Source organism: Gobio gobio (assembly GCF_949357685.1).
Source record: "Gobio gobio genome assembly, chromosome: 19".
Classification (NCBI taxonomy): Eukaryota; Metazoa; Chordata; class Actinopteri; order Cypriniformes; family Gobionidae; genus Gobio; species Gobio gobio.
This window is the reverse complement of record NC_137112.1, coordinates 11277931-11302389: the sequence shown is the minus strand read 5'-3', so window position 1 is coordinate 11302389 and position 24459 is coordinate 11277931. Positions and strand designations below refer to the sequence as shown.

The following is a 24459-nucleotide window of genomic DNA, read 5'->3' as shown; positions in this document are numbered from 1 at the left end:
CAGACCGCTATCATATGACTACTTAAATAAATACTTTAGCATGCAATATTGATTTTGGGTTAACTGCTGCAAAAAAAATGGGTTGTAAATAAATCCAAAGACAGGTATAAATATAAAGTCTAGGTCTATATAGCAAATCTCAACTGCTTGATTGTCAAAAAATGTAACTATATTATCGCACAGCTCAAATGCGACTATAAGTCAAGTCAAGTCAAGTCAACTTTATTTATATAGCGCTTTTAACAATGCAGATTGTTTCAAAGCAGCTTCACAGTGTTAAACAGGAAAATAATGCAGCATAATTTTATCCAGCCGTACAGCCGTTCTGGAGGAAACAGTCATCAGTTCATTTCAATTATCATACAGTGACAATGTGGGCTTTAGATCAGTAATTAGACCAGTAATTTAGTTTATATGGTTAATTTAGTTTAATAATTAGATTTATTTGGATATTTAGTTGAAAAATGTATAAGGCATGAAGATATTAAAAATACAGTTTTTTCTCTAAAGCTGCTTTGAAACAATGTGTATTGTGAAAAGGACTTTACACATTTTTACTTGACTTTGACTAGGTCTAAATAGGATGCCACTTTTCACAATAAGTGAAATGACAGCCAATATCACAATCTTGATTATTTTTCCAATTAACCCTCTGGTGCTGTTCGGTAATTGTTTTTTAAATAATTTTTTACTTCATAGAAATGGTACGAAGCCAAAAGTTTTAGCACTTGCTGTGTGAACACAAAAAACAATCATGGACATGATTCGAAAAGAAAATAATCATACTTGTGTTGTTCGCGGTCAAAAATGAGCGCATTGGAAATGAATGGGAGACTAAATTCATCCATTGGAAGCGTTTGGTACTGCAGCCAAACAAATTCACAAATTCTTACTGAAAACTTTTTTTTGAGAATATGAACTTTAAATTTGAAACACGGCTTGTTTAGATTTATCGCTTTGACTTTGTCACAGTTTTAGATTTATTGCTTTGACTTTGTCACAGTTTTAGAGTAAAACGCGTTTTGCAAAATATATTTTTCATATAAAAATTGAAAATTTAATTTTTGTGCATTTTTCTTAACAATAAATGCTAACAATAATGCAATAAAAAACTTTTATACCTTTTTTCAAGTTCACTTTTTCAACTTTTTTTTACTTCAGCAATAATCTGCTGATGCAGTTATCATTTCAACATCCTGCGCCACCACCAGTGGCACCGCCACTACGTTGTTTAAATAGGAAATGCAATCGTGCCCATCTGTTCACCCATGGGTGTGCTGATCTGAAAACCAGGTGGATTCAGGCGCATTGTTGGTGCGTTGTTTTGAGGAACTGAAAACGACTGCACCATTGACCAGCAAAAACCTGCTCTAAAGTCAATAGCGCAGTACATTTGGTCTTATTTAAAGTGGGCGTTAGTAATATGTGACTCTGGACCACAAAACCATTCATAAGTTGCACGGGTATATTTGTGGCAATAGCCAACAATACATTGTATGGGTCAAAATTATCGATTTTTCTTTTATGCCAAAAATCATAAGGATATTAAGTAAAGATCATATTCAATGAAGATTATGTAAATTTCCTACCATATATATATATATATATATATATATATATATATATATATATATATATATATATATATATATATATATATATATATATATATACTGTATATATATATATAATTATTATTACTAGTAATATGCATTGCTAAAGACTTAATTTGGACAAATTTAAAGGTGATTTTCTCAATTGATAATTTTTTTTTGTTGCACCCTCAGATTCCATATCCTAACGAACCATACATCAATGGAAAGCTTATTTACTCAGCTTTCAGATGATGTATAAATCTAAATTTTTGACTGGTTTTGTGGTCAAGGCCTCCAGGGTCACATATGTACCTATAGGAGGATCCACAACGCGTGTACACTCTGCTTTTTACACACACAGGGGTGCGCAGCAGCACACAAACTGCAAATATTGCAAATATTAAAAATAAAAGGATTACAAATGTAAAAAATTATTATTGTGTACATAAAGATAAAAATGCCTACATGTATCAGAATTACCTATTTGAAGTAATGACGAATTAAATTGGCTACTTATTTAACCAATCGTGGCAATACGCATTAATTTAGACTCGTCAGGTTGAGGGTGTCTATAGTCCACCATGTAAATAGCGAATGGTGCAAGAACACCTGGCTTTTAAAGGGAATGGGAGAAGAGACATTTTTTCTGTCATTAAACTAGCAAAAGTGGATTTGGAGACTCCCTAAGTGCACCTACGCCATGTGCTCAGATCAATAAAATAGGGCCCAAGAATAAATTTCATTTTTAGGCCTATGCTCAAAAAGTGAATAAATGTATTATAATTACTGCATAAATATAATTTTGTACCATAAAGTACACTAAAATGACAAAATATTAAATACAAATATTATCAAACTAAAAAATAGTACAATCATTTCATTGAAATAAAAAAAAAATTATAACCTATACACAAACATTCCCAGAGGGTTAATTGTGCAACCCTACATGGAGTGATTTGAGAGAGATGTTAAACTAATGTAGGACATGTCTTTCTTGAGTCAAATGTACAGTGTAGAGTCATCATCCACAAGCATCTGAACACAGAATGCATTGATTGACCAATCACAACCAAAATCAATAGACAAACCAAATCAGAAATGGTGAATGGTAGCGCATGTAATGTACATCTGTTGTACCTCAGAGTAGAGTGTGTTGGAGGGACTGAGGCTCAGGACAGGGCTCAGCTGGTTATGGTGTTTATGGCCCGTGTGATGGTGATGTCTGCTTCTCCGTATAGTGTGTGTGATAGCCAGAGAGACGGGCCGCAGCTTGTCCAGAATGTTTTCCTGGTGAAATGAGAACAGAAGAGTTCATATTGCCCTGTGATTGTCCTGAGATTAACATGCATCACCTCTGACCACTTGTGAGCTGACTTGATGGAGACCCTCCTCTCTTATTATGCAGCAGCAATTTCAATCGCAATGTGTGCGTGTTTTGGCAGCAAAGTTTGAATCCCCTGTTTAGTGTTCAACGTGTTGATTTTTTCACAACGTTCAAGTTTCAATAGCTGTGTTTGAAGGCTGTGCCCTCAGGAGGTCACATTTGTTGGCTGCCTCATTTCGGAACAATAAACATTATATTGCCTCTCGAGGAATCACTTTTATTAAAACAATGAGATATTCCCAATGACGTATACGGCTGACAAATGCAAACTCTGGAGCACAGCATGAGAGATATTATATAAGACTACACTGTAAACCCTAATGCTCAAAATAATTAATTAATTTAAGTAGGGTAAACTTCAATTAAACAAATTAGTTAAATCAATTCACTTTTATGAGTATTTAGAACTTTCTTTTTCTATTGAGTTCACACAACTGACACACTTTAAGTAATCTGAATTGTTTCATTGTTTTGTGTTTTATGAACCTGTTTCTCCACCATGGTGGAAGCACAACTGGCTTTTAAAGGGAATGGGAGATGAGACTCTGATTGGTTTATTGCACGTTACGCCCAAAACACACCCATGACTCATTAAGAGAATAGATACAACCCTTTTGGATCATGTGCCGGGCGTGCCGACCGTTTTTCCCATCGTTAAACTGGCAAAAGTGAATTCAGACACACCCTAAGTCCACCTGCGCCATGAGCTTCAGACCATAAGCATTTAATGCGTTCGTCTGCCGCTAATGACATTAATGACGTACAGCAGAAAAATTTTGCCACAGTGCATTCAGTCCATTAGCTGGTTGCAGCAACTTCCAGTTTTATTACAGATATTTTGTACTAATTTTCCTGGAAGTGACAATTTTATTCTCTTGAACACAAGGGATTGAGACTTTTGGCCCCATCATACACCCGGCGCAATGCGACACTGGGCGCGATGCAAGTGTTTTTTGCTAGTTTCAGCCTGACGCAGTTATCATTTTCACGTCCAGCACCACATTGTTTAAATAGAAAATGCACTCACGCCCATCTGTTCGCCCATGGATGTGCTGATCTGAAAACCAGGTGTGTTCAAGAGCATTGTTGACGCGTTGCTATTTTGAGGAACTGAAAACGACTGCAGCACTGACCAACACAAACCTGGTCTAAAGTCACATTCACACTTGACATTCACAAAATGTTTTAGACCCTGTTTCCACCTGTATTTAGTGCTCTGCAAAAATGCACCTCATATACAATCTTCATACTAGGTGAAAAGAGGGCACATGCACTTGCATCTCTTGTTCTACCTGCACAACAAAAGTCACTGTTTGACAGTCCGGATGTTTTTGTCCATGTAGCTCCACTTCCACAGAATGAACGTACTCCAGCTCTGATAAACTGCGGTCCAGGAAGTAAACTCGGTGAGGAAGATTCAACTTCCTACGCTCCACGTCTGCCTCAAAATGTACACCGAGTGCTGATGTGGAGGAGCAACACGGAAACAATCAAACATACACGTATACCTGCACTTACAGCGAATGTTGTGGTTGTAGATGCGGAATTTCTTACTGATATGTGGTGAGTAGGAGTCTGGATAAGCGGTGTACGTGTAGCAGGCCTTCACGTCCACACTAGATGAAGACAACACACAATGCTGCTGTTACAGATTAAAATATCACTTTGAAATGGATTTATCTACTCTGTGTGTAATGAATATATGTATGATGAATCATTGTGCTTTTAATTTCCAAGCAAGATGTCATATACACAATGAAAAAGCATTAGAAAAAGTATAAATAATTTCTGACCAAACACCATCTTGGCCCTGGCAGCTCTGCTGGGTGAGGTCAATGTACTGAGGCTCGATGGAAATCTCTCGGATCACATGGACCACTGGACGTGACCTGAAGGACAAACAATCAATGAGTCTGAAAATAACTTGCATCTTAGAGTAGCTACTGCTTAAGCCCTAAGGACCCTTTGGCCGTTCATATTTTCCATCATCAGGAGGGTTTGCGGACGTCTGCACATCCCGTCCATGTGCAGCTCAATTTTTGAGACCATGCGGACAGTGAACATACAACAGCGCATGCACAAGAAAGACAGAAGAGTCTACTAGGTTGCAATAGAGTGGTGCAAATATAACGTCACTTTGTAAGCTAACTGGCAATTTGCATCACGCTGGTTCCCTCGACAAAAACCCAATGGGATTTTCCCATAGGCTTTTGGATTATCACAAAAAACAAGCTCTGTGATCAATTATTACGTTTATGATACTTTTGTCCATCAAGATAATTCTCACAGATGAACATTTTTTTTTTTTTATCAATATATTTATTATTTTCCCATGAACAATTTACAGAATGCATTTAGTATACAAGTAGACAATCTTTTCTAACCACCCTACCCTCCCTAACCCACCCCTCAATAGACAGAACACTTAAACAAGCATTATTACAAGACTGCTGAATCAGAAAAAAAAAAAAAAAAAAAAAAAAAATATATATATATATATATATATATATATATATATATATATATATATATATATATATATATATATATATATATATATATATATATATTATAATAGAAGGAAAAAAAACACACAAAAAAAACACATATACATACATATACACATGGGTTCAAGTAAAGAAGGGTTACATTATCACTTCAGCATTTTCAATCAATGTAACCTCTACATTATTCATATATTCAATAAATTTTCCCCAAATCTTTTCGAACATCAATGGGGTTTTTTTTCAGATTAAACATTATTTTTTCAACAGGGACATAGGACGAAAGCTCTCTAAGCCATACAACATGACTGGGTGGTTCTTCTGATTTCCATTGTATAGCTATACATTTCTTTGCTGCAATCAGAGCCATCTTAACAAAACGTAGATTCTTCCTTTGATCAAGTTGGAGGACCGATTCATCTCCCAAAAGCATAAATCTTGGATCAAATAAAAGCTTAACATTAACAATCTTATCAATAGTTTGTATTATATTTTCCCAATAGATTTCTAGTTTCGAGCAGGTCCAAAACATATGCAATAATGTACCGACCTTTGTTTTACATCTAGGATAATTGTCTGAATATGACTCACTAAACTTATGTAATCTTTCAGGTGTATAATATACCCTGTGTATAATATTAAACTATATTAGTCTGTGCCTACTGTTGAATGAAAATGTTTGAGCATTTTTACAGATGTATTCCCAAGAATCTTGCTCAAAGGTGCATTCCAGGTCTTTTTCCCATTTAAGTCTGGAGGATAATACTTCATCCCCATACAATTCAATGAAGTTTGTATACATATAAGACACAAAACCTTTGGACCCTTTTTTCTCTCTTATGATATTGTCTATTGATAGTGAGGAGAGGGGCCTTAAATTACCTCCTTGTAATGTAGTGATATAATGTCTCACCTGAAAATATTTAAAAAAAATGTTTAACAGGAAGAGAGAACTTTGTTCTTAATAGTTCAAATGTCATTATTGTGTTGTCCTCATATAAATCTCCAAAAACTTGAATACCCTTATTATACCAGCATTGTGTTATCCCATCTCTTAGCACCTCAGGAAGAGCCGGATTGCAATGAAATGGAGTATTGTTATATACTGGTAATAGCCATTTAAATCTTTTTTTTATCTCGAACCCTAATCTGCATGTATGTCTAATGGATGGGTTATCAATTTCCTTTATAACACAAGTCAGAGGGATGAAGAAAGCCTTGTCTAGAGGAATTTCTCCAGCATGGTATTTTTCAATTTGTATCCATGCAGGTGGAGATGTACTATTCATCTGCCAAAACCATACCGCTCTCATTTGCGCTGTCCAAAAATAAAGCAAAAAATCTGGGAGTTGTAATCCACCTTTTTTAAATGTCATATGCAATGTCTTAAGTTTAACCCTTGGAGTTTTATTATTCCAAATAAACTTTCTAATCGAACTATTAAGATTATTAAAAAACTTTTGTGGGATAGAGATTGGAAGGGTTTGAAATAGATATAAAAATTTAGGAAGCACGTTCATTTTTATGCAATTTATCCTGCCAATTAGTGATAATGGTAGTGAGTTCCATCTTACCAGGTCTATCATTACCTTTTTAAGTAGCGGTGAATAGTTCAAAGAATATGCTTCTTCCAATTTAGAGGGAATATTGAGTCCTAAATAAACAACTTTTTCTGAATTCCATAAGAAAGGGATATCATTTAAGTGTATTTTCTCTGCAGCCAAATTCAGTGGCATCATAACACTTTTGTTTATATTAATTTTATATCCAGATATTTCTCTAAATTTTCCCAATAATTGAGATAAGTTAGGTAGCGATGAGTCAGGGTTAGTAACATATAACATTACATCATCCGCGTACAATGATATTTTATGTACATAACCTCCTATCTCTAGCCCATAGATTGATTTGTGTGCCCGAACTGCAATGGCCAGGGGTTCCACTGCTAGTGCAAAAAGTAACGGGGATAAGGGACATCCCTGCCTGGTACCCCTTGACAAATTAAAGGTCGAAGATAAGTCGGAGTTAGTACGGACGGTTGCCGATGGATTTCTATACAACATACGAATCATGTCAATAAATTTAGGACCAAAATTCATTTTTTGCAAAATAGCTATCAAATAAGGCCATTCTACTCGGTCAAATGCCTTTTCTGCATCCAACGAAAGCGCAATCACTGGAGAATCGATTTGTTTTGCCGAATAAATAATATTCATAAACCTCCGTATATTATCAAAGGAGAATCTATTTTTAATAAATCCAGTTTGATCCATATGAATTAAACCTGGCAAGACCCGCTCTAAACGTGAAGCAATCATTTTAGTGAAAACTTTGTAATCGGAATTAAGCAGTGAGATTGGTCGGTATGAGGCACATATATTAGGGTCCTTACCAGGCTTCAGCAAGACTGTAATTAAAGCCTGATTTAAAGTCTCTGGTAATTCTTTTTTACTAATTGCCTCTTTGTACATCGAGAGCATCGGATCGATTCATTTTGGAAAAAACTTTTTATAATAATCCATCGAGAAACCGTCCAAACCAGGTGTTTTATCTCCAGCTAATATGGCAACAGCAGATTGAATCTCTTCTTTCGAGATTTCTTTCTCAAGTTCTTCTCGGTCATTATCACATAAGACTGGAATATCCAAATTGCATAAAAAACTTTGAATTTCAGCTTCATCAACTCCTTCAGATGTATATAGCAATTTATAAAAATCTAAGAATTCTTGGTTTATTAATTTAGGATGATTAACAATTTTATTGTCTGATGAATGTATTGTAGCTATAGTTTTACTAATTTCTTCTTTTCTTATTTGCCACGCTAACACTTTTCCAATCTTATCCCCATGTTCATAATATTTCTGTCGTGATCTGAGAAGCGCATTTTCTGCTTCTTTGGATGTCAAAATATTGTATTCCAATTTTTTGGATTGTAATCGTTGAAACAGCTGAGTGTCTTTAGTCCTGAAATGTTCTCTTTCCATTGTTAAAATGTCTTTTTCGAGTAATTGTAACTTTTTTTGATACAGTTTTTTCTTATTTGAAGAATAATTGATGATTTGGCCCCGTAAGAATGCTTTCATAGCCTCCCAAATTATACCCGAAGAAGCTGAATTTCTGTTTGTAATCATAAAGTTGTCTATATTATTTTTTATAAATTTCACCGCTTCAGGGTTATTCAATAAATGGTTGCTAAATCGCCAGAGCTTACAATTCGGCAATTCCGGGGAGTGTTGCATTGATATAAGTAAAGGGGCATGATCTGACAATATTCTTGGTAGATAATCACATAACTCAATCAGATAGTCCTTTGCTTTTGGAACGAAAAAATAGTCAATTCTGGAGTAACTATTATGTCTATGTGAGTAAAAAGAATATTCTTTTTTTGTTTTATTCTTAAGTCTCCATATATCTGTTCGTATTGAGTTCGTATGAGTTCGTATTTTAAAGCTGTGGCAACTTGACTTAATGCTAAAATTTTGGTAGACGACCTATCTAATACTGGATCCATTACTAAATTAAAGTCCCCTCCAATTATTAGTTCTGCCATAGGACATGCACATTTAAAAAATAGACTATGAATAAAATCAGCACCCTCCATTTCAGGACGGTATACATTTACCAAAGTTATTCTCTGCAAAGCAATTGTTCCTCTTAAAATAATATATCTACCGGATTTGTCTTTATCTATAGATTCCATTTTAAAGGGTATATTTTTGTCAATAAGTATAACCACCCCTCTGGATTGCGATGTAAAGGAGGAAAAGAAAACCTGTCCAGTCCACTGCTTTCTAAGATTTTGATGTTCAGAGTCAGTCAAATGTGTTTCTTGTAGCAAAGCAATTCCGATGTTATGTTTTTTAAGGTTTAGAATTACTTTTTTCCTTTTAAGTCTTTGATTTAACCCATTGACATTCCAAGTAACATACTTATATTTAAGTGTACTTGACATTAAGTGAAGTTTTAGTAACTAATTTCGGGAGGAGCACGTCCAGATAATTAAACCTATCTAAACAATGGAGCATGCCAGATAATGTAACCTAATCAAACCCAAGTGGAGCACCCTCAGATAATTAAACCTAATTAAACACAGATGGAGCACATCAAGCCAATCGATTTAATCAACGATAAGAGGTGTGTGTATATATACAGCATATTCACCTTCTTTCGTTGATCGTTTTTATTTTTAGCATGGACTGCTAGCAAGGTCGCCCTACCCGCCCACGCCGTATAGCCTAAAAAATAGCTCAAACAGCTCGAAGCAATTCTACAATGCTAAAATCTTTTCCTTACAGATTTCTAAACCATTTCGGCCGCTTCCATCAGCATTCACGGTAAAATAAATTCAGCTTTTCCCGGATGTAACTGTTAATTGTGTTTGCCACAAATCACAATTGAGATTATGACTTCTAAATTCTAATCGTTGTTCTAAATGCATGTTAATAGCGTGTTGTTTTAGAAAAATGACGACCACGTCAACCACGAAAGTGCTCGGACAGTGTAAAGAGTGCACTCCGCAGACTTGCAACAGGGGAAACTACAACAAGCCTTTCTTGCGATTTTGCCGCCTCTGTGTAGCCTATACAGACATAATTTTCACACGCGAGAAGTAGCCTACGTTCATCATGGACACGCACGCGGTAATGAACTATAATTTAAATATACTTGCTGGTAAAGAAATCACTAAAATGATGACAGTACAAAACGGCATATTATGCCAACGATCAGCCACTTGTTGGAACCAGCTGATAATCACTGCTTTGATTCAATACTTCTCAACTTGACGCTTGCTCACATAAGCTCGGTCACACAGGGCTCGACAGTGCGACCATATATAGCTACTCACATTTGCGAAAAAAAAATAAAAAAAAATAGAACTGCGAAAATCGAAAAATAGTGTGCGAACTAGTACACTACTAGTTTTATTATTTTATGGCATCTTATATTTTGGGGATAGAAAAACATATCAGGTTACTGCAAACTTCAAAGGCTATTTCAATAAATACATGTGAAACTCACGTTTTAGATTCCGAGCGTTATACGGGCTTGCACAACTAGGCTTCAGTTCAGAGCAGTTCACAATCAATGAATGGCGCACAATGACAATGTTTTCTTTATTGTGATTTAATATTTTTTGTTGTATACATGCATAGCTCTTCACACAGAGAGGCCGGAGAGCTGGCCTGAATGGTCGTTGCCAAGTGTAAGCAATCTCACATATCTGACATTTCATGGAGTTTATTATCCGCGTCGATCCCAAGCACACATGGGGCAGTTCGCATACACTCCTGACTGACAACTGCGTTACTGAACAGAAAAATAAATGGCAAGAGCAACAGAATTTAGAACGCATGCAACGTTCACAGCTCGCGCTCCATCTACGGACTGCCCACTCATCAGCGAGTGAGTGAGAGAATGTGTTCCGCCTTAAAGGAGCAGTATTCAGCGAGGTAAAATATCCGCCTAGGCTGCTTTAGGGACCGCCTGCAAATTCACCACACAGTGCAAAGCGAATCTCAACAAACCATTCAAATTAATTTTTACAGGGCCATGGTAAATGCCTAGCGAGCGAAATTATTTGGCTTTCATGATCCAAAGGTTGTGAAATCCTACTGGCCAGACTGACCTACAGGTGAAATTAACTGGAGTAAGCTCCATGACTATGGATGACGCGGTTTTAGGGACTGTCTCTAAAGTTACACATGTTTCTGACTTCAATGGCATTTGAGGAGAATGGCTTTGTCATAGAACCAACAGTGAAGTATTCATCTAGGTGTCAGGTTGATGCACACATTTTAGATTTTTATTTTTAGATTTAATAGAATAAACAAATTACATGAAGATATGGACAATTGTTTCACTGGGCTACTGTATGGGCTCATACATAAAATATACTAGATTTAAAAGTCATAGCTGTTTCCCTAATATGAATGTGGTTCTCCATTGTCCGTCTAACCTTTTCTCCAGTGCAGCAGTGGTGCTGTTCCCTCTGCTCCCGCAGGAATTCAGTTTCTCTGGCTAACTTCTCCCTCTGCTCCCGCAGGAGCTGAGTTTCTCTGGCTAATTTCTCCACTGCCATAGCAGTGCTTCTCCCTCTGATCCCGCAGGAGCTGAGTTTCTCTGGCTAATTTCTCCACTGCCATAGCAGTGCTTCTCCCTCTTCTCCCGCAGGAGCTGAGTTTCTCTGGCTAATTTCTCCACTGCCACAGCAGTGCTTCTCCCTCTGCTCCCGCAGGAGCTGAGTTTCTCTGGCTAATTTCTCCACTGCCACAGCAGTGCTTCTCCCTCTGCTCCCGCAGGAGCTGAGTTTCTCTGGCTAATTTCTCCACTGCCATAGTAGTGCTTCTCCCTCTGCTCCCGCAGGAGCCGAGTTTCTCTTGCTAATTTCTCCACTGCCACAGCAGTGCTTCTCCCTCTGCTCCCGCAGGAGCTGAGTTTCTCTGGCTAATTTCTCCACTGCCACAGCAGTGCTTCTCCCTCTGCTCCCGCAGGAGCTGAGTTTCTCTGGCTAATTTCTCCACTGCCACAGCAGTGCTTCTCCCTCTGCTCCCGCAGGAGCCGAGTTTCTCTTGCTAATTTCTCCACTGCCACAGCAGTGCTTCTCCCTCTGCTCCCGCAGGAGCTGAGTTTCTCTGGCTAATTTCTCCACTGCCACAGCAGTGCTTCTCCCTCTGCTCCCGCAGGAGCTGAGTTTCTCTGGCTAATTTCTCCACTGCCACAGCAGTGCTTCTCCCTCTGCTCCCGCAGGAGCTGAGTTTCTCTGGCTAATTTCTCCACTGCCACAGCAGTGCTTCTCCCTCTGCTCCCGCAGGAGCCGAGTTTCTCTTGCTAATTTCTCCACTGCCACAGCAGTGCTTCTCCCTCTGCTCCCGCAGGAGCTGAGTTTCTCTGGCTAATTTCTCCACTGCCACAGCAGTGCTTCTCCCTCTGCTCCCGCAGGAGCTGAGTTTCTCTGGCTAATTTCTCCACTGCCACAGCAGTGCTTCTCCCTCTGCTCCCGCAGGAGCTGAGTTTCTCTGGCTAATTTCTCCACTGCCACAGCAGTGCTTCTCCCTCTGCTCCCGCAGGAGCTGAGTTTCTCTGGCTAATTTCTCCACTGCCATAGTAGTGCTTCTCCCTCTGCTCCCGCAGGAGCCGAGTTTCTCTTGCTAATTTCTCCTCTGCCACAGCAGTGCTTCTCCCTCTGCTCCCGCAGGAGCTGAGTTTCTCTGGCTAATTTCTCCACTGCCACAGCAGTGCTTCTCCCTCTGCTCCCGCAGGAGCTGAGTTTCTCTGGCTAATTTCTCCACTGCCACAGCAGTGCTTCTCCCTCTGCTCCCGCAGGAGCTGAGTTTCTCTGGCTAATTTCTCCACTGCCACAGCAGTGCTTCTCCCTCTGCTCCCGCAGGAGCTGAGTTTCTCTGGCTAATTTCTCCACTGCCACAGCAGTGCTTCTCCCTCTGCTCCCGCAGGAGCTGAGTTTCTCTGGCTAATTTCTCCACTGCCACAGCAGTGCTTCTCCCTCTGCTCCCGCAGGAGCTGAGTTTCTCTGGCTAATTTCTCCACTGCCATAGTAGTGCTTCTCCCTCTGCTCCCGCAGGAGCCGAGTTTCTCTTGCTAATTTCTCCTCTGCCACAGCAGTGCTGTTCCCTCTGCTCCCACAGGAGATCAGTTTCTCTGGCTATTTTCTCCACTGCCACAGCAGTGCTTCTCCCTCTGCTCCCGCAGGAGCTCAGTTTCTCTGGATATTTTCTCCACTGCCACAGCAGCGCTGTTCCCTCTGCTCTCGCAGGAGCTCAGTTTCTCTGGCTAATTTCTCCACTTCTGCAGCAGTGCTGTTCTCTCCCAGAACCTTCCAATCCTATGTGACTGCTTGGAGATGTTTAAAGCATTCCACTTCTCTTATAACATGCATACCCTCAAATTTTCTCTCCTTCAATCAACTCGTTTCCTATCTTAATACCGTTAAGGTGGTGGCTGTCCGGTTATTTGCATTTTGGGGGATACTCTGGGTTTGGGCCAAAATTCCGAGCCCGGAGCCCTCCCCCGGACAGCACGCCAAATACGCATAATCTTTCACTCCATTTAATTTGATGTAAGTGTGAACTCGTGAAGTGAAGTTTTAGTAACTAATTTAATTGTTTAGATAATTAAACCTATCTAAACAATGGAGCATGCCAGATAATGTAACCTAATCAAACCCAAGTGGAGCACCCTCAGATAATTAAACCTAATTAAACACAGATGGAGCACATCAAGCCAATCGATTTAATCAACGATAAGAGGTGTGTGTATATATACAGCATATTCACCTTCTTTCGTTGACCGTTTTTATTTTTAGCATCCCTCCACCACCCCATCTCCTCACTTTGATTTATTAAACTCATTAGACGTCAACACAATCCATAATAAAATCTTCATCATGGGGGGATACTCTGGGTTCGGGCCAAAATTCCGAGCCCGGAGCCCTCCCCCGGACAGCACGCCCAATACGCATAATCTTTTACTCCATTTAATTTGATGTAAGTGTGAACTCGTGAATTACGGATTAATGCAGCCAAGAGAATTAAATAACTAAAAAGTGTGTTCTGTCTACACCCCCCAACCACTCCCACCACTTCCCCAAACGAAGTGTGGAACTTTAAATCCCCATGACTGATTGTGCACCGCAACATGCAGTCGAATTTGACTTCCTCCTCCTTATCCAACCTAACTAGCTCCCAAGTATTGTCAAACCCATCAAATGTTTGACTTAAATTATGTACTTTTCAAGTAAACATATTTATTTCGAACAATCCTAGTGACACTCCCGAGATTCACATATTTCCGTTAAAAAAACAAACAAAACAAAAAAAATTAAATTCACGGTAAGAGGCTGACCAAAGTCCAAAAATATGATTAAAAAAATAAAGTTTTTCTCAAACCAGTTTTTAAATGAATAACTCCCCCTTGACACACAAAAAAAAAAAAAAAAAAAAACTCACCCATGTTACTTTAGTACAGTCATTCTTGCATGATTTTGGGTGATTACTCTAGCAGTTTTGTGCATCTCCCAAATTTTTTATTTGCCATTTGCTGGTGTCTTATCCGGCATTCAAGTGTGGATGATGTTGTCGAAGATAAGTCTCTGCTGATGATTTGGAGTTGAAGGATCTTTGTCCCTCCGGCAGCTGAATCCTTAACGTCGCAGGATGGAGCATGGCGTAGGTGACGTCGTTACTGCGAAGGTGCTTTTTGAGGGCGCTGAATTCCTGTCGCTTTCTAAACAATGTCGATGACATGTCACAAAATATCATGATTGTTGAGTTGCCATAGGCAAGTTTGCCCTTTTCTTTGGCCACGTTGAGGATCTTAAGTGTGTCTCCATACCGAAGAAGACGAATCAGAATAGCTCGCGGCTTACCATTTTCCGCTGGTCGTCGCTGCAAAGTGCGATGAGCTCTTTCAATTTCGTAGACCTCGTCCTCGTTCCCCAGGACCTTAGGTAGCCATTCCTTCAAAAAACCCACCGGGTCTTTACCTTCCACTCCCTCTGGGAAGCCGACAAGACGTAGATTCTGACGGCGAGATTGATTTTCAAGTTCATCAATTTTGTCTTTCAACTGCTTTATTTCACCGTCAACAGCCAGCTTGACATCCGCGACATCCTTGTGAAGGCCCGTTATTGCTTCTTCCATCTCCATCTGTTTTGTTTCTGCCTCAACCACTCTCAGATTTACTGATTGTAGTTCATTACTCATTTTCTCCAATGACTCAGTGAATTTACTCAGGCGTCCATCGATTAACTCTTGAATTCTGAGAAATCCTTTTTCCATTTCTGCGTGGAACCATGGCGGAGGATCCGATATTGGCAGCCTCGTGTCTTGGGCATCCTCTTTTTTGTCCGTTTTCTTTGGATTCGGCATTTATCGGAGTGTTCGAGATGCAACAGAGTTATTATTTTAAAAGAAAGTACTATTAAGAGTCTTTATTGAGGATTTAGATGGAATTATTTGGGAGCTCCGTACACCACGTCTTACTCTAGCGCCGCCATCACCGGAAGTCCCAGATGAACAACTTTTATGAAATTTGAAGCATAAAAGCAGTCGTCAGAAGTATAAGGCTAAAGGTAAGCTAAGCTACAACACGGTCACTTGATTTTAACATCACCATCACTAAGCTTCCGACAACTCTTTCAGTTTTTATCTAAAAACATTTTCCCAGAACGTTTGAATTAGAATAGTTTATAAGAGCACAATTATGAGCATAATAAGGCCGTAAAAGCGGACTGAGTTTACTTGTTTGGCTGATGATGTTTAATCTCCTTGACAGCCTCTGTAGACCCATTTAGCCACTTGTTAGCAACCACCTTTTTCAAGACGCATAACAGCTTAAAAAAAAATCACTAGTTGGGTATTACTGATATATTTTATGTCGTAGAATAGAACGTGAAAGTGTCTTGAGCTTGTGTTCACCACAGACTTTATTTCAGCCATTTAAACAAAATCCCATTCAAAAAACCCATTGACTTTGGAACCGGAAGTGCTAAAATGCTAACTCGCTTCCGCGTTTTAGCCTACAAAGTGATGTCATGCCTGCACCACTCTATACGCACAGTACTGTGCACAGTGTGCAGTCATCGAAGAAGAGTGCGGAAAGAGGGATTCAAAAATAACACGCTTGAAACAGGAGGAGGAAAACAGTACAATGGATGGCAAATTTGACGTGCGCTTGTGCGAAGTTTGTGCGTTGTTGTTTCTTCTGAACAATGTTGAAATGGTTGATCCACTACTTTTCTTCTTTGATCATGCCGAACGAATGTCCTGTTGATGACACGACTCAGTGCTCCCCTCCGATGTCTAGTAGAGTATAAAAGTATTTTTTTTTTTTAAATGTACTACGCATGTGTCGAACTCGCCCACCCGCGGTTGAGTACACTTTAAAAACTGTGTGGACACAACTGAGCGCTAGACGTGTTCGGACACGGAAATTGAAGTATACACTGGCCGTAAGGCTTTAAATGACTGAAATTTCATCTATTTTTAAATATTCAGCAGACATCTTTGATACCGGACACACATTTTCATTTGCAGCTCCAGTGTCAAAAACATAAACCAGCAGTTCAGATCTCACCTATAAAGCACGACCTGATCACTGAGGGAGCCGATAGCTAGATCTGGATACAAATTTCCATCAATATCCAATCCTCCAGATATGGAATAGCCCAGTCGCTTGACCCCTGCATTAAGCCCATCCAGAACCTTCATATGATGATAAATATACAGCCAATTAAATTCAAAACAGTTGAATATCAATAAATCTATTCAGTAAACAGAACCTTGAAAAATGTTCCTGAAAGCTGTTAGAATGAATAAATATCACACAAGAAGTTTTGCTGATTTTCAGACCAAACCAGAAAATGGTTTCAGACCATTTTCCATACAGTTCAAATTAATCTTGGATAACTGACATTTTACACCATATTGCTTAAACTTTTTGGCCTGCCAATAACAATTACAGCATAATTAAGTGTTGCACACCTTTCTGAATGAATCAGTGTTTTTGAACAAATCAGTAGAGTGTAGGATTCAATGACTCACTCATACACCGTCTACTGGTGTAATAATGTAACCTGCAGAAAAAATTACTTTAAAAACCCCACCAATAATGCACAGACTGACAGTCTGTCTGGAACGATCGCAGAGAAACTCTGAAAAGACCCAGTGCTGTTAGATTGCTCTATCAGCACTTCTCGAAGCTTTCAGCCAATCAGATTAGGGGACACAAATTAATTGTTGAACAATATGGAATATTTTAATATTCAAAAACTGTTGATATCATTGAAATTCATCATTGTGACTCTACAGAACAACTGGATAATTAAAAAATTATGTGCATATGGAATATTCGGAAATGTCAATTGTTCTACTGACACACTACAGAAAAAGATATGAATAACAGTCTTAAAACAAAAGACTTTTCCAGTGTGTGTGTGTGTGTGTGTGTGTGTGTGAGAAAGAGAGAAGGTTTACCTGCGAAGGTTTGGTATCAATGCCAGATGAAGTGCCACGGTAAATAAAAACTTTCCCATCACCATCAAACGGGGCTCCAACAGCAATGTCTGAATGCAAACACATTCAGATTCCAATTTGAATAGATTTTAGAGAAAATGCTATACTGTATACACAATAAATTAGTACACCCCTGTGTAATATCACTCAACTATCAAATGATATTTGATAATAATTGCATTTTTTCTTAGCCTGGGAAAACCCAGACAACTTCCGGCAAATTTAGATTTGCTCTGCAAGTAGTCTGGCAAAGAGCCCATTCAAACCCATTTCTAAGCCCCAGAAATCGAGGCACCAATCAGAAACGTTGAGGCGGGCTTTACACGATGACGACAGCGCAGCGACAGTGAAGCAGATTCTGTACACTGACTACAAAGATGGATGCAGCAGTGGAACATCACTATCAGCTATCGCGGCTGTTTTAAGCGATTTAAACTTTTCCATTCCGTTAAAACCAGAGCAAAGAACAACACAAGAAGCCTTCATATCTAAAAAAGATGTTATCGCTGTCTTACCGACTGGATTCTGCAAAAGTCTGATATACCAGCTTGCTTGTCTTAGCGAGAGCCCTCTGGTAGTGTTAATGTTTCACAAAATATAGTTTTAAGTCCTTTTCAGGCAAGAATGTAGTTGTTTTTAAAGCCAAAATCTGTGGTTTATTTATAAAGAGAGCGCCTTTTTGAAAATTTGATCTGCCGTTTTTGGAGTTGTGAGCTCCAGTGGTTCAGCGGCGCTCAATTGCTCAACCCCACCGAGAGGCGCCTTTCCTCGGCCAGTCCTTCTGCCGTCTGCCGCTGGCTCTGATGTGAAGATATGATTCGTCTTGTGTAGATCTAACGGCTGATCTTTGCTCTCATTAATCTATAATTTGTTCCCTGACAGATCGTTTTGTCTGAGGGCAAAGTGAAGTTTCATAACTTTATATTTGTTAGCTATTAAACTTTACCTTTGTAGTCTCCTAGCGCTGACTTTCTTTGACTGAATTGCTTTATGTATTGTATAGCTTCTTATACCTTTTACTTATACTTTTAAAATGGCTATTGATCACGCATTAAACTAACATTTAACAAAAAGAGACTGGGTTTTGTTTTATGTCATATCTCATTGTATTACAGTGATAATCATAGGCTATATTATGCACACATGTAAATTAATGTAAACGAAAAGAGGCCGGGTTTTTTAAATATTTCGTTTTGTTATATACATGCATTGAAGATAATATGCATTGCCTTCACTACATTTGTGTGGCTATAATATGTTTAATATTAACTATTACCTATGACTATTATCATCGGGAGTTCATTCTCCGGAGTCAAACTTGGTAAGTCACGGACGCAAGTTAGAAGTTCGCGTACAAAATATGTCATAAAACACCACTGCCTCATTTCATAAAAAAAAAAAAAACACTTCAACATATTAGCCACACACATGTGGTTCAGGCAACGCGTAGTTAGGCCTACATTCATTATCTTATATATTTATAATAAAACGAAGTATAAAACACCCTGCCTCTTTTCGTTTACATTTTAAAAATAATTAAACATTAATATGTGGTTTAGGCAAGGTGAACAGATTTCTGAAATGGAAACCGGGGACATTTCCAATTTGAGAACAGAAGTACAGACAAGTAAGCATATTGAGAGACGGCCAGAGTTTCTCCGTCGCTCTGCATACGTCATCTCCCTCATCGCTCTGATTGGTTTTAGGTCTATCCAATTGCACCGAGAGGCATTTGAGCGACGCCCGTTGGTGGCGCCCCTTTGGAAATGATTTGTCTATGAAGCTTTACCAGACCATAACTCCGTTACTACTGAGAATGGTCTGGTTTTAACCAGGCTAATTATTTCTAAGTTCACAAGTAGAGTATTTCATCTTATGAACAACCAACAAAAATACTTTAGAAAGACTATTATTGAAAGTACAGGCCCCAATCATGCTGAATCAAACAGTATTTATCATTATTTCACCACCACATCCTTATTCAGTCGAGCCTCCTTCCATTAATTTGCGGTCACAGGGATGCAAAAAACAACTACATTAAGGTTTTTAAGTCCAAAGGCAATAACATATTTAGAAAAAATATTGATAAAATACAATATGTTCGCATATCTTAAGAAAGAATGATAATTTCTATTAATTTTACACAAAATTAAAATTATGCTATCTGAGCAGGTTTGAGTGATCTATCCCATCTCAACATTATACTGTTATCCTTTCAGCCAGAGCAACAGAGGGAGCCCACGTGCAGAAAACAGGAGTTATTGTTATTGAGTTATTGCCAAGTTAACTGGAGTATATGAAATGTATGATCTACACATGAGTCACAGGGAAGAGAAACATGAAACCAAATAAACACATGATTATAATCATATATGAAATGTCTAAGTTCTTAAAGTAATCTCTGGTATTTTCCATAAGCATATGTGTATTATGCAATGGTTAGCATAAGTTGCCCTTTGCAATAGGAAGTTACACACTATATTGCCAGAAATATTGGGACGCCCTTCCAAATCATTGAATTCAGGTGTTCCAATTACTTCCATGGCCATAGATGTATAAAATCAAGCACTAGGCATGCAGACGCTTCTACAAACATTTGTGAAAGAATGGGTCGCTCTCAGGAGCTCAGGGAACTCAAGCGTGGTACCGTGATAGGTTGCCACCTGTGCAATAAGTCCATTCTTGAAATTTCCTCACTACTAAATATTCCACAGTCAACTGTTAGTGGTATTATAACAAAGTGGAAGCAATTGGGAACAACAGCAACTCAGCCACGAAGTAGTAGGCCACATAAAATTACAGAGCGGGGTCAGCTCATGCTGAGGTGCACAGTGTGCAGAAGTCGCCAACTTTCTGCAGAGTCAATAGCTACAGACCTCCAAACTTCACGTGGCCTTCAGATTAGCTCAAGAACAGTGCATAGAGAGCTTCATGGAATGGGTTTTCATGGCCGAGCAACTGCATCCAAGCCTTACACTCTAGACTGGACTGGAGCAGTGGAGACGTGTTCTCTGGACTGACCAATCACGCTTCTCTGTCTGGCAATCCGATGGACGAGTCTGGGTTTGGCGGTTGCCAGGAGAACGGTTGCCTGACTGCATTGTGCCAAGTGTAAAGTTTGGTGGAGGGGGGATGGGGGAGGGGTTTGGCCCATTAGTTCTACTGAAAGGAACTCTTAACACTTCAGCATACCAAGACATTTTGGACAATTTCATGCTCCCAACTTTGTGGGAACAGTTTGGGGATGGCCTCTTCCTGTTCCAACATGACAGTGCACCCGTGCACAAAGCAAGGTCCATAAAGACATGGATGAGCGCATTTGGTGTGGAGGAACTTGAACTTGACAGTCCTGACCTCAACCCGACAGAACACCTTTGGGATGAATTAGAGCGGAGACTGCGAGCCAGGCCTTCTCGTCCAACATCAGTGCCTGACCTCACAAATGCGCTTCTAGAAGAATGGTCAAAAATTCTCATAAACACACTCCTAAAACTTGTGGAAAGTAGGGATGGGCATTTTTGTCAATTTCTCATTCGATCATCGATAGGTCTCAAAAACGAGTACTCGAGTAATTGGGGGCGGGGCATGTGCAGGGGGCGGGGCATGTCCGTTATTGAGATAATGAAAACTGTTATGAAAATGGTTGTTGACAAATACAAACGTGACATGAAAACAGGTATATGAAAACATGAACATATAAAACAAAAAATAACTGCTTGATTATGATGCATAAATGTCTTTGAAAAAGAAACATCTTTATAAAAGGACTGAAATAACCAAGTCAGTAATATCGAGCATTGTCTTTGAGCTGAAACTGTGGAATAACACCACCCTGCAGAGCTTGCTAGCTGGTTAATAAACTCAACCAAACGTACCCTATATCAATGTTAATATGAAGATTATTATGAACCTATTACGACATAAATCAACACAAAAGGACGTGAATGCGCACGTGAACTTCAGCGTGCTAGATTTTACAGGCGAAGGGTTTGAAACGGAACATTTTGAATGCGCTCTTCCCTTAACCACGCTGATACACGGACAACGAAAGCACACAGAAACAACATTTTATTAAAATCCTGTTCTCATTATAATGCTTTGACAGATTGACTCTGCACATCATGCACTTGTATTATTCATGATCGAAGCGTTTACAGACATCACTGCGCGTTTTCAAACTCATAACGAAAAACAACTTTAAATAAACTAGGTCTACTGTTAAAAAAAATATGAGAACAGTATAGCACTGCTGCATTACTAATGTCAATGATTCTGAGAAAGAAATAGCCTATCTGAAAAGAATATCTGTCTCTAAACCATGTCGAGCTCGAGCATTAATGTATTTGAGCTGAAACTGAAGAGAATGAACAGCCGGTATAACGGCAGCGCGTTTCTATCTTATTAAGCTCAACCAAACGCGTTTTATATTAGATTAATCAGATAAACAACATAAAGGTAATCTTCTGCATCTGCAGAAAAGGACGTGAATGCGCACATGAACTTCACGCGCTAGTCTGAGTGTTCTCGCTAGTTTCTCTGAGGATAAGCTGATAAACAGGGAACTAAGCACAGATCATTTAGCAGCATTTTCCACGGTGTTCTCATTATAATGCTATGACAGATTGGCACTGCACATCTTGCACTAACCATTTAATGATCAGTGATTCCAGACATCACTGCAGTGCACGCCTCTTCACTTTATTTCGCCGCGGTCATGAGGCGTGCTGTATAACGCCAACCAATCAGACCTCCGGTACCGCGCAAAACGACGCAATAACCAATAAAAAAAGAGACAAATATATTTTTTTTCAGGGCGATCATCGTTCTCATGATCGATGATCGCTGTCACGTTCGAGTACTCGATTACTCGACCACTGTTGCCCATCCCTAGTGGAAAGCCTTCCCAGAAGAGTTGAAGCTGTTATAACTGCAACGGGTAGGCCAACTCCATATTAAACCCTACAGATTAAAAAAGGGATCTCATTAAAGTTAAGGCAGGCGTCCAAAACTTTTGGCAATATTGTGTATTTCAATCTCTCACTGGTGTATAAGAGTTTTAAAATTACTTAAATGTTGAGGATAACTGGAAGCCTGATAAAAAATATATCAGAAATATGCAGCGGTGTTGACAGTCTCTTGACTCAGGTAAACTCCATTCAACGGGCCAAAAACTCCTGCCCATTGGCCCAGAGGAAGTGGAAACTCGACTGGCCCTGGCACGCACTAGCATGCTCGCTTTTGGCCGCTAATGCAACAAAAGATGATGACTGGCACACAATTTAGAAAGCCTGTATTCAATGAAACAAAACTGAGTACATCTGTGATTTCCAATAACCGTGGTTATAAAATGAGCTGTGAACACCAGAACCTTCTCAGTTTTGGACTGTGAGACTTCACAAAGATGAGTCACAGAGCTAGCCTAGAAATCTAGACGCACCCTAGCGGCAGAAAATTTATTTTGCCGCGAGTGTAGTCTAGCAACTCTCGGTAGATCTCAGAGCTGGAAAAACCAAACTCTGGTCAGGCCAATCACATTGTGTATAGAGTCGGTGGGCGGGCTTAACATAATGACGGAGCGGAGTTGCGGAGTTGCGGAGGTTCAGGTAAACAAAGAAGCTGACGATCAGCATCTTTCAAATAAGTTTTGGCCGCTACTCTGGAAGACTTGGAGTTAAGCTTTTCTTTGAGGAAAGAACAAAGAACGGCACTGTAGTCATTCGTAAGAAAGGAAGATGTATTCAGAGTTGAATCTATCAACTAACATTAGCTCTGCTTCGGTTGGTTGTGGCGCTATCCAATTGCGTGCAGAGGGAATTTGACAGACAACCGTTTATCCCGCCCCTCGGATTGAGCCCTGTCAATGGTGAGTTTCCAGACCAAACATCTTGATTTGGGTCTGGATTGTCAGGCAACCACAGAGCCATCCTTTTAAAATAACGCTGTGTTCATGTCCTTGAAAAACAGACAAGCAAGTGCTTTAGACATGGCACAAGTGTTATCAATGGAAATCAGAGTTTCTATGACAGTGTGAAAGACATTGTATCGCATAATAACCTATTGTTCGCTCTAAAATACAAAACTGCAAGATTAAACTTCGCTAAAGGATATGAAAAGAAGCAATGAGATCAAATGAAACCAAGATAAATGTGTCCATCTCAGATGAACCTGGCTAAGCACAATGAATTCCTGTGGATATACCAAAATACTGGCTGACAGTCTGCAGAAGCTTGGCGTATGAGGATTTTTTTGCACATTGCCAAAATCAGTTTCTAAAGATGGAAAAAGTGACCTGGCCAACTATGTTCGCCTGACTTGAATACACCTTTAGGCTATTTTGTGTCGTTTTTTCTCCATGCCGAGGAGGATTGATCATCAAAAATAAAGGTGGACAAACAAAGTATTGATAAAGTAACAGATTTGAATCACAGTAATAATAAGTGTACTGACTTTTGTTGCATTGAGTTCCTATTGAGGGGCCTGTATTTTTCATCCAGTAAATCCAATCAGTTAGTTAGTTTTACACAAGAGAAAATATCCTACTGTTCAACTGTTATTGTACTATTTTGAAAAGTTGCACAGAGGTGTGTTTACTTCTGTTGTACTGTAACTGTAATATGATCAACTTTACTGTCAAAGAGAATCAATTAATGGTGTAATTTTGTACAAAGAAATGCACCCAGAATTCAAACTAAGATACCACGAAGGAGAAACACACTTGTTTTGTTCTTACCTTCATACCCATCCCGGTCCAAATCTCCAGTACTGCTGACGGTCAAACCAAACATGGAGTCATAAGTTCCGTTGAGACGGATCGGCCGTGCCTTTTCCCAGTGGCTGGCTGGGTTCAGAAACACATACACAGCACCTCCAATCTCTGCCTTTCGGTCAAAGAAATTTGGAGCTCCCACTACAAGATCTGTCCAGCTGTAGATGGAATCATTCGATTA

The 24459-nt window shown here is 39.3% G+C and overlaps 2 protein-coding genes across 2 annotated transcripts in view; one reads left to right on the top strand and one right to left on the bottom strand.

The window, feature by feature from the left end:
• Nucleotides 1-24459, top strand: part of suox (sulfite oxidase) — an 892829-nt gene that overhangs the window by 623851 nt on the left and 244519 nt on the right. The gene's annotated exons all lie outside the window — the stretch shown is intronic.
• The window catches only part of itga7 (integrin, alpha 7), an 85039-nt gene that overhangs the window by 33268 nt on the left and 27312 nt on the right, over nt 1-24459 (bottom strand). Inside the window, exons 7-13 of the mRNA XM_079843753.1 lie at nt 24243-24436; nt 17474-17562; nt 16575-16702; nt 4773-4868; nt 4534-4595; nt 4272-4441; nt 2733-2882 (exon numbers count right to left, since the gene is read on the bottom strand). Of these exons, the coding sequence (XP_079699879.1) occupies nt 2733-2882; nt 4272-4441; nt 4534-4595; nt 4773-4868; nt 16575-16702; nt 17474-17562; nt 24243-24436 (889 nt within the window). The remainder of the gene's footprint in view (nt 1-2732; nt 2883-4271; nt 4442-4533; nt 4596-4772; nt 4869-16574; nt 16703-17473; nt 17563-24242; nt 24437-24459) is intronic.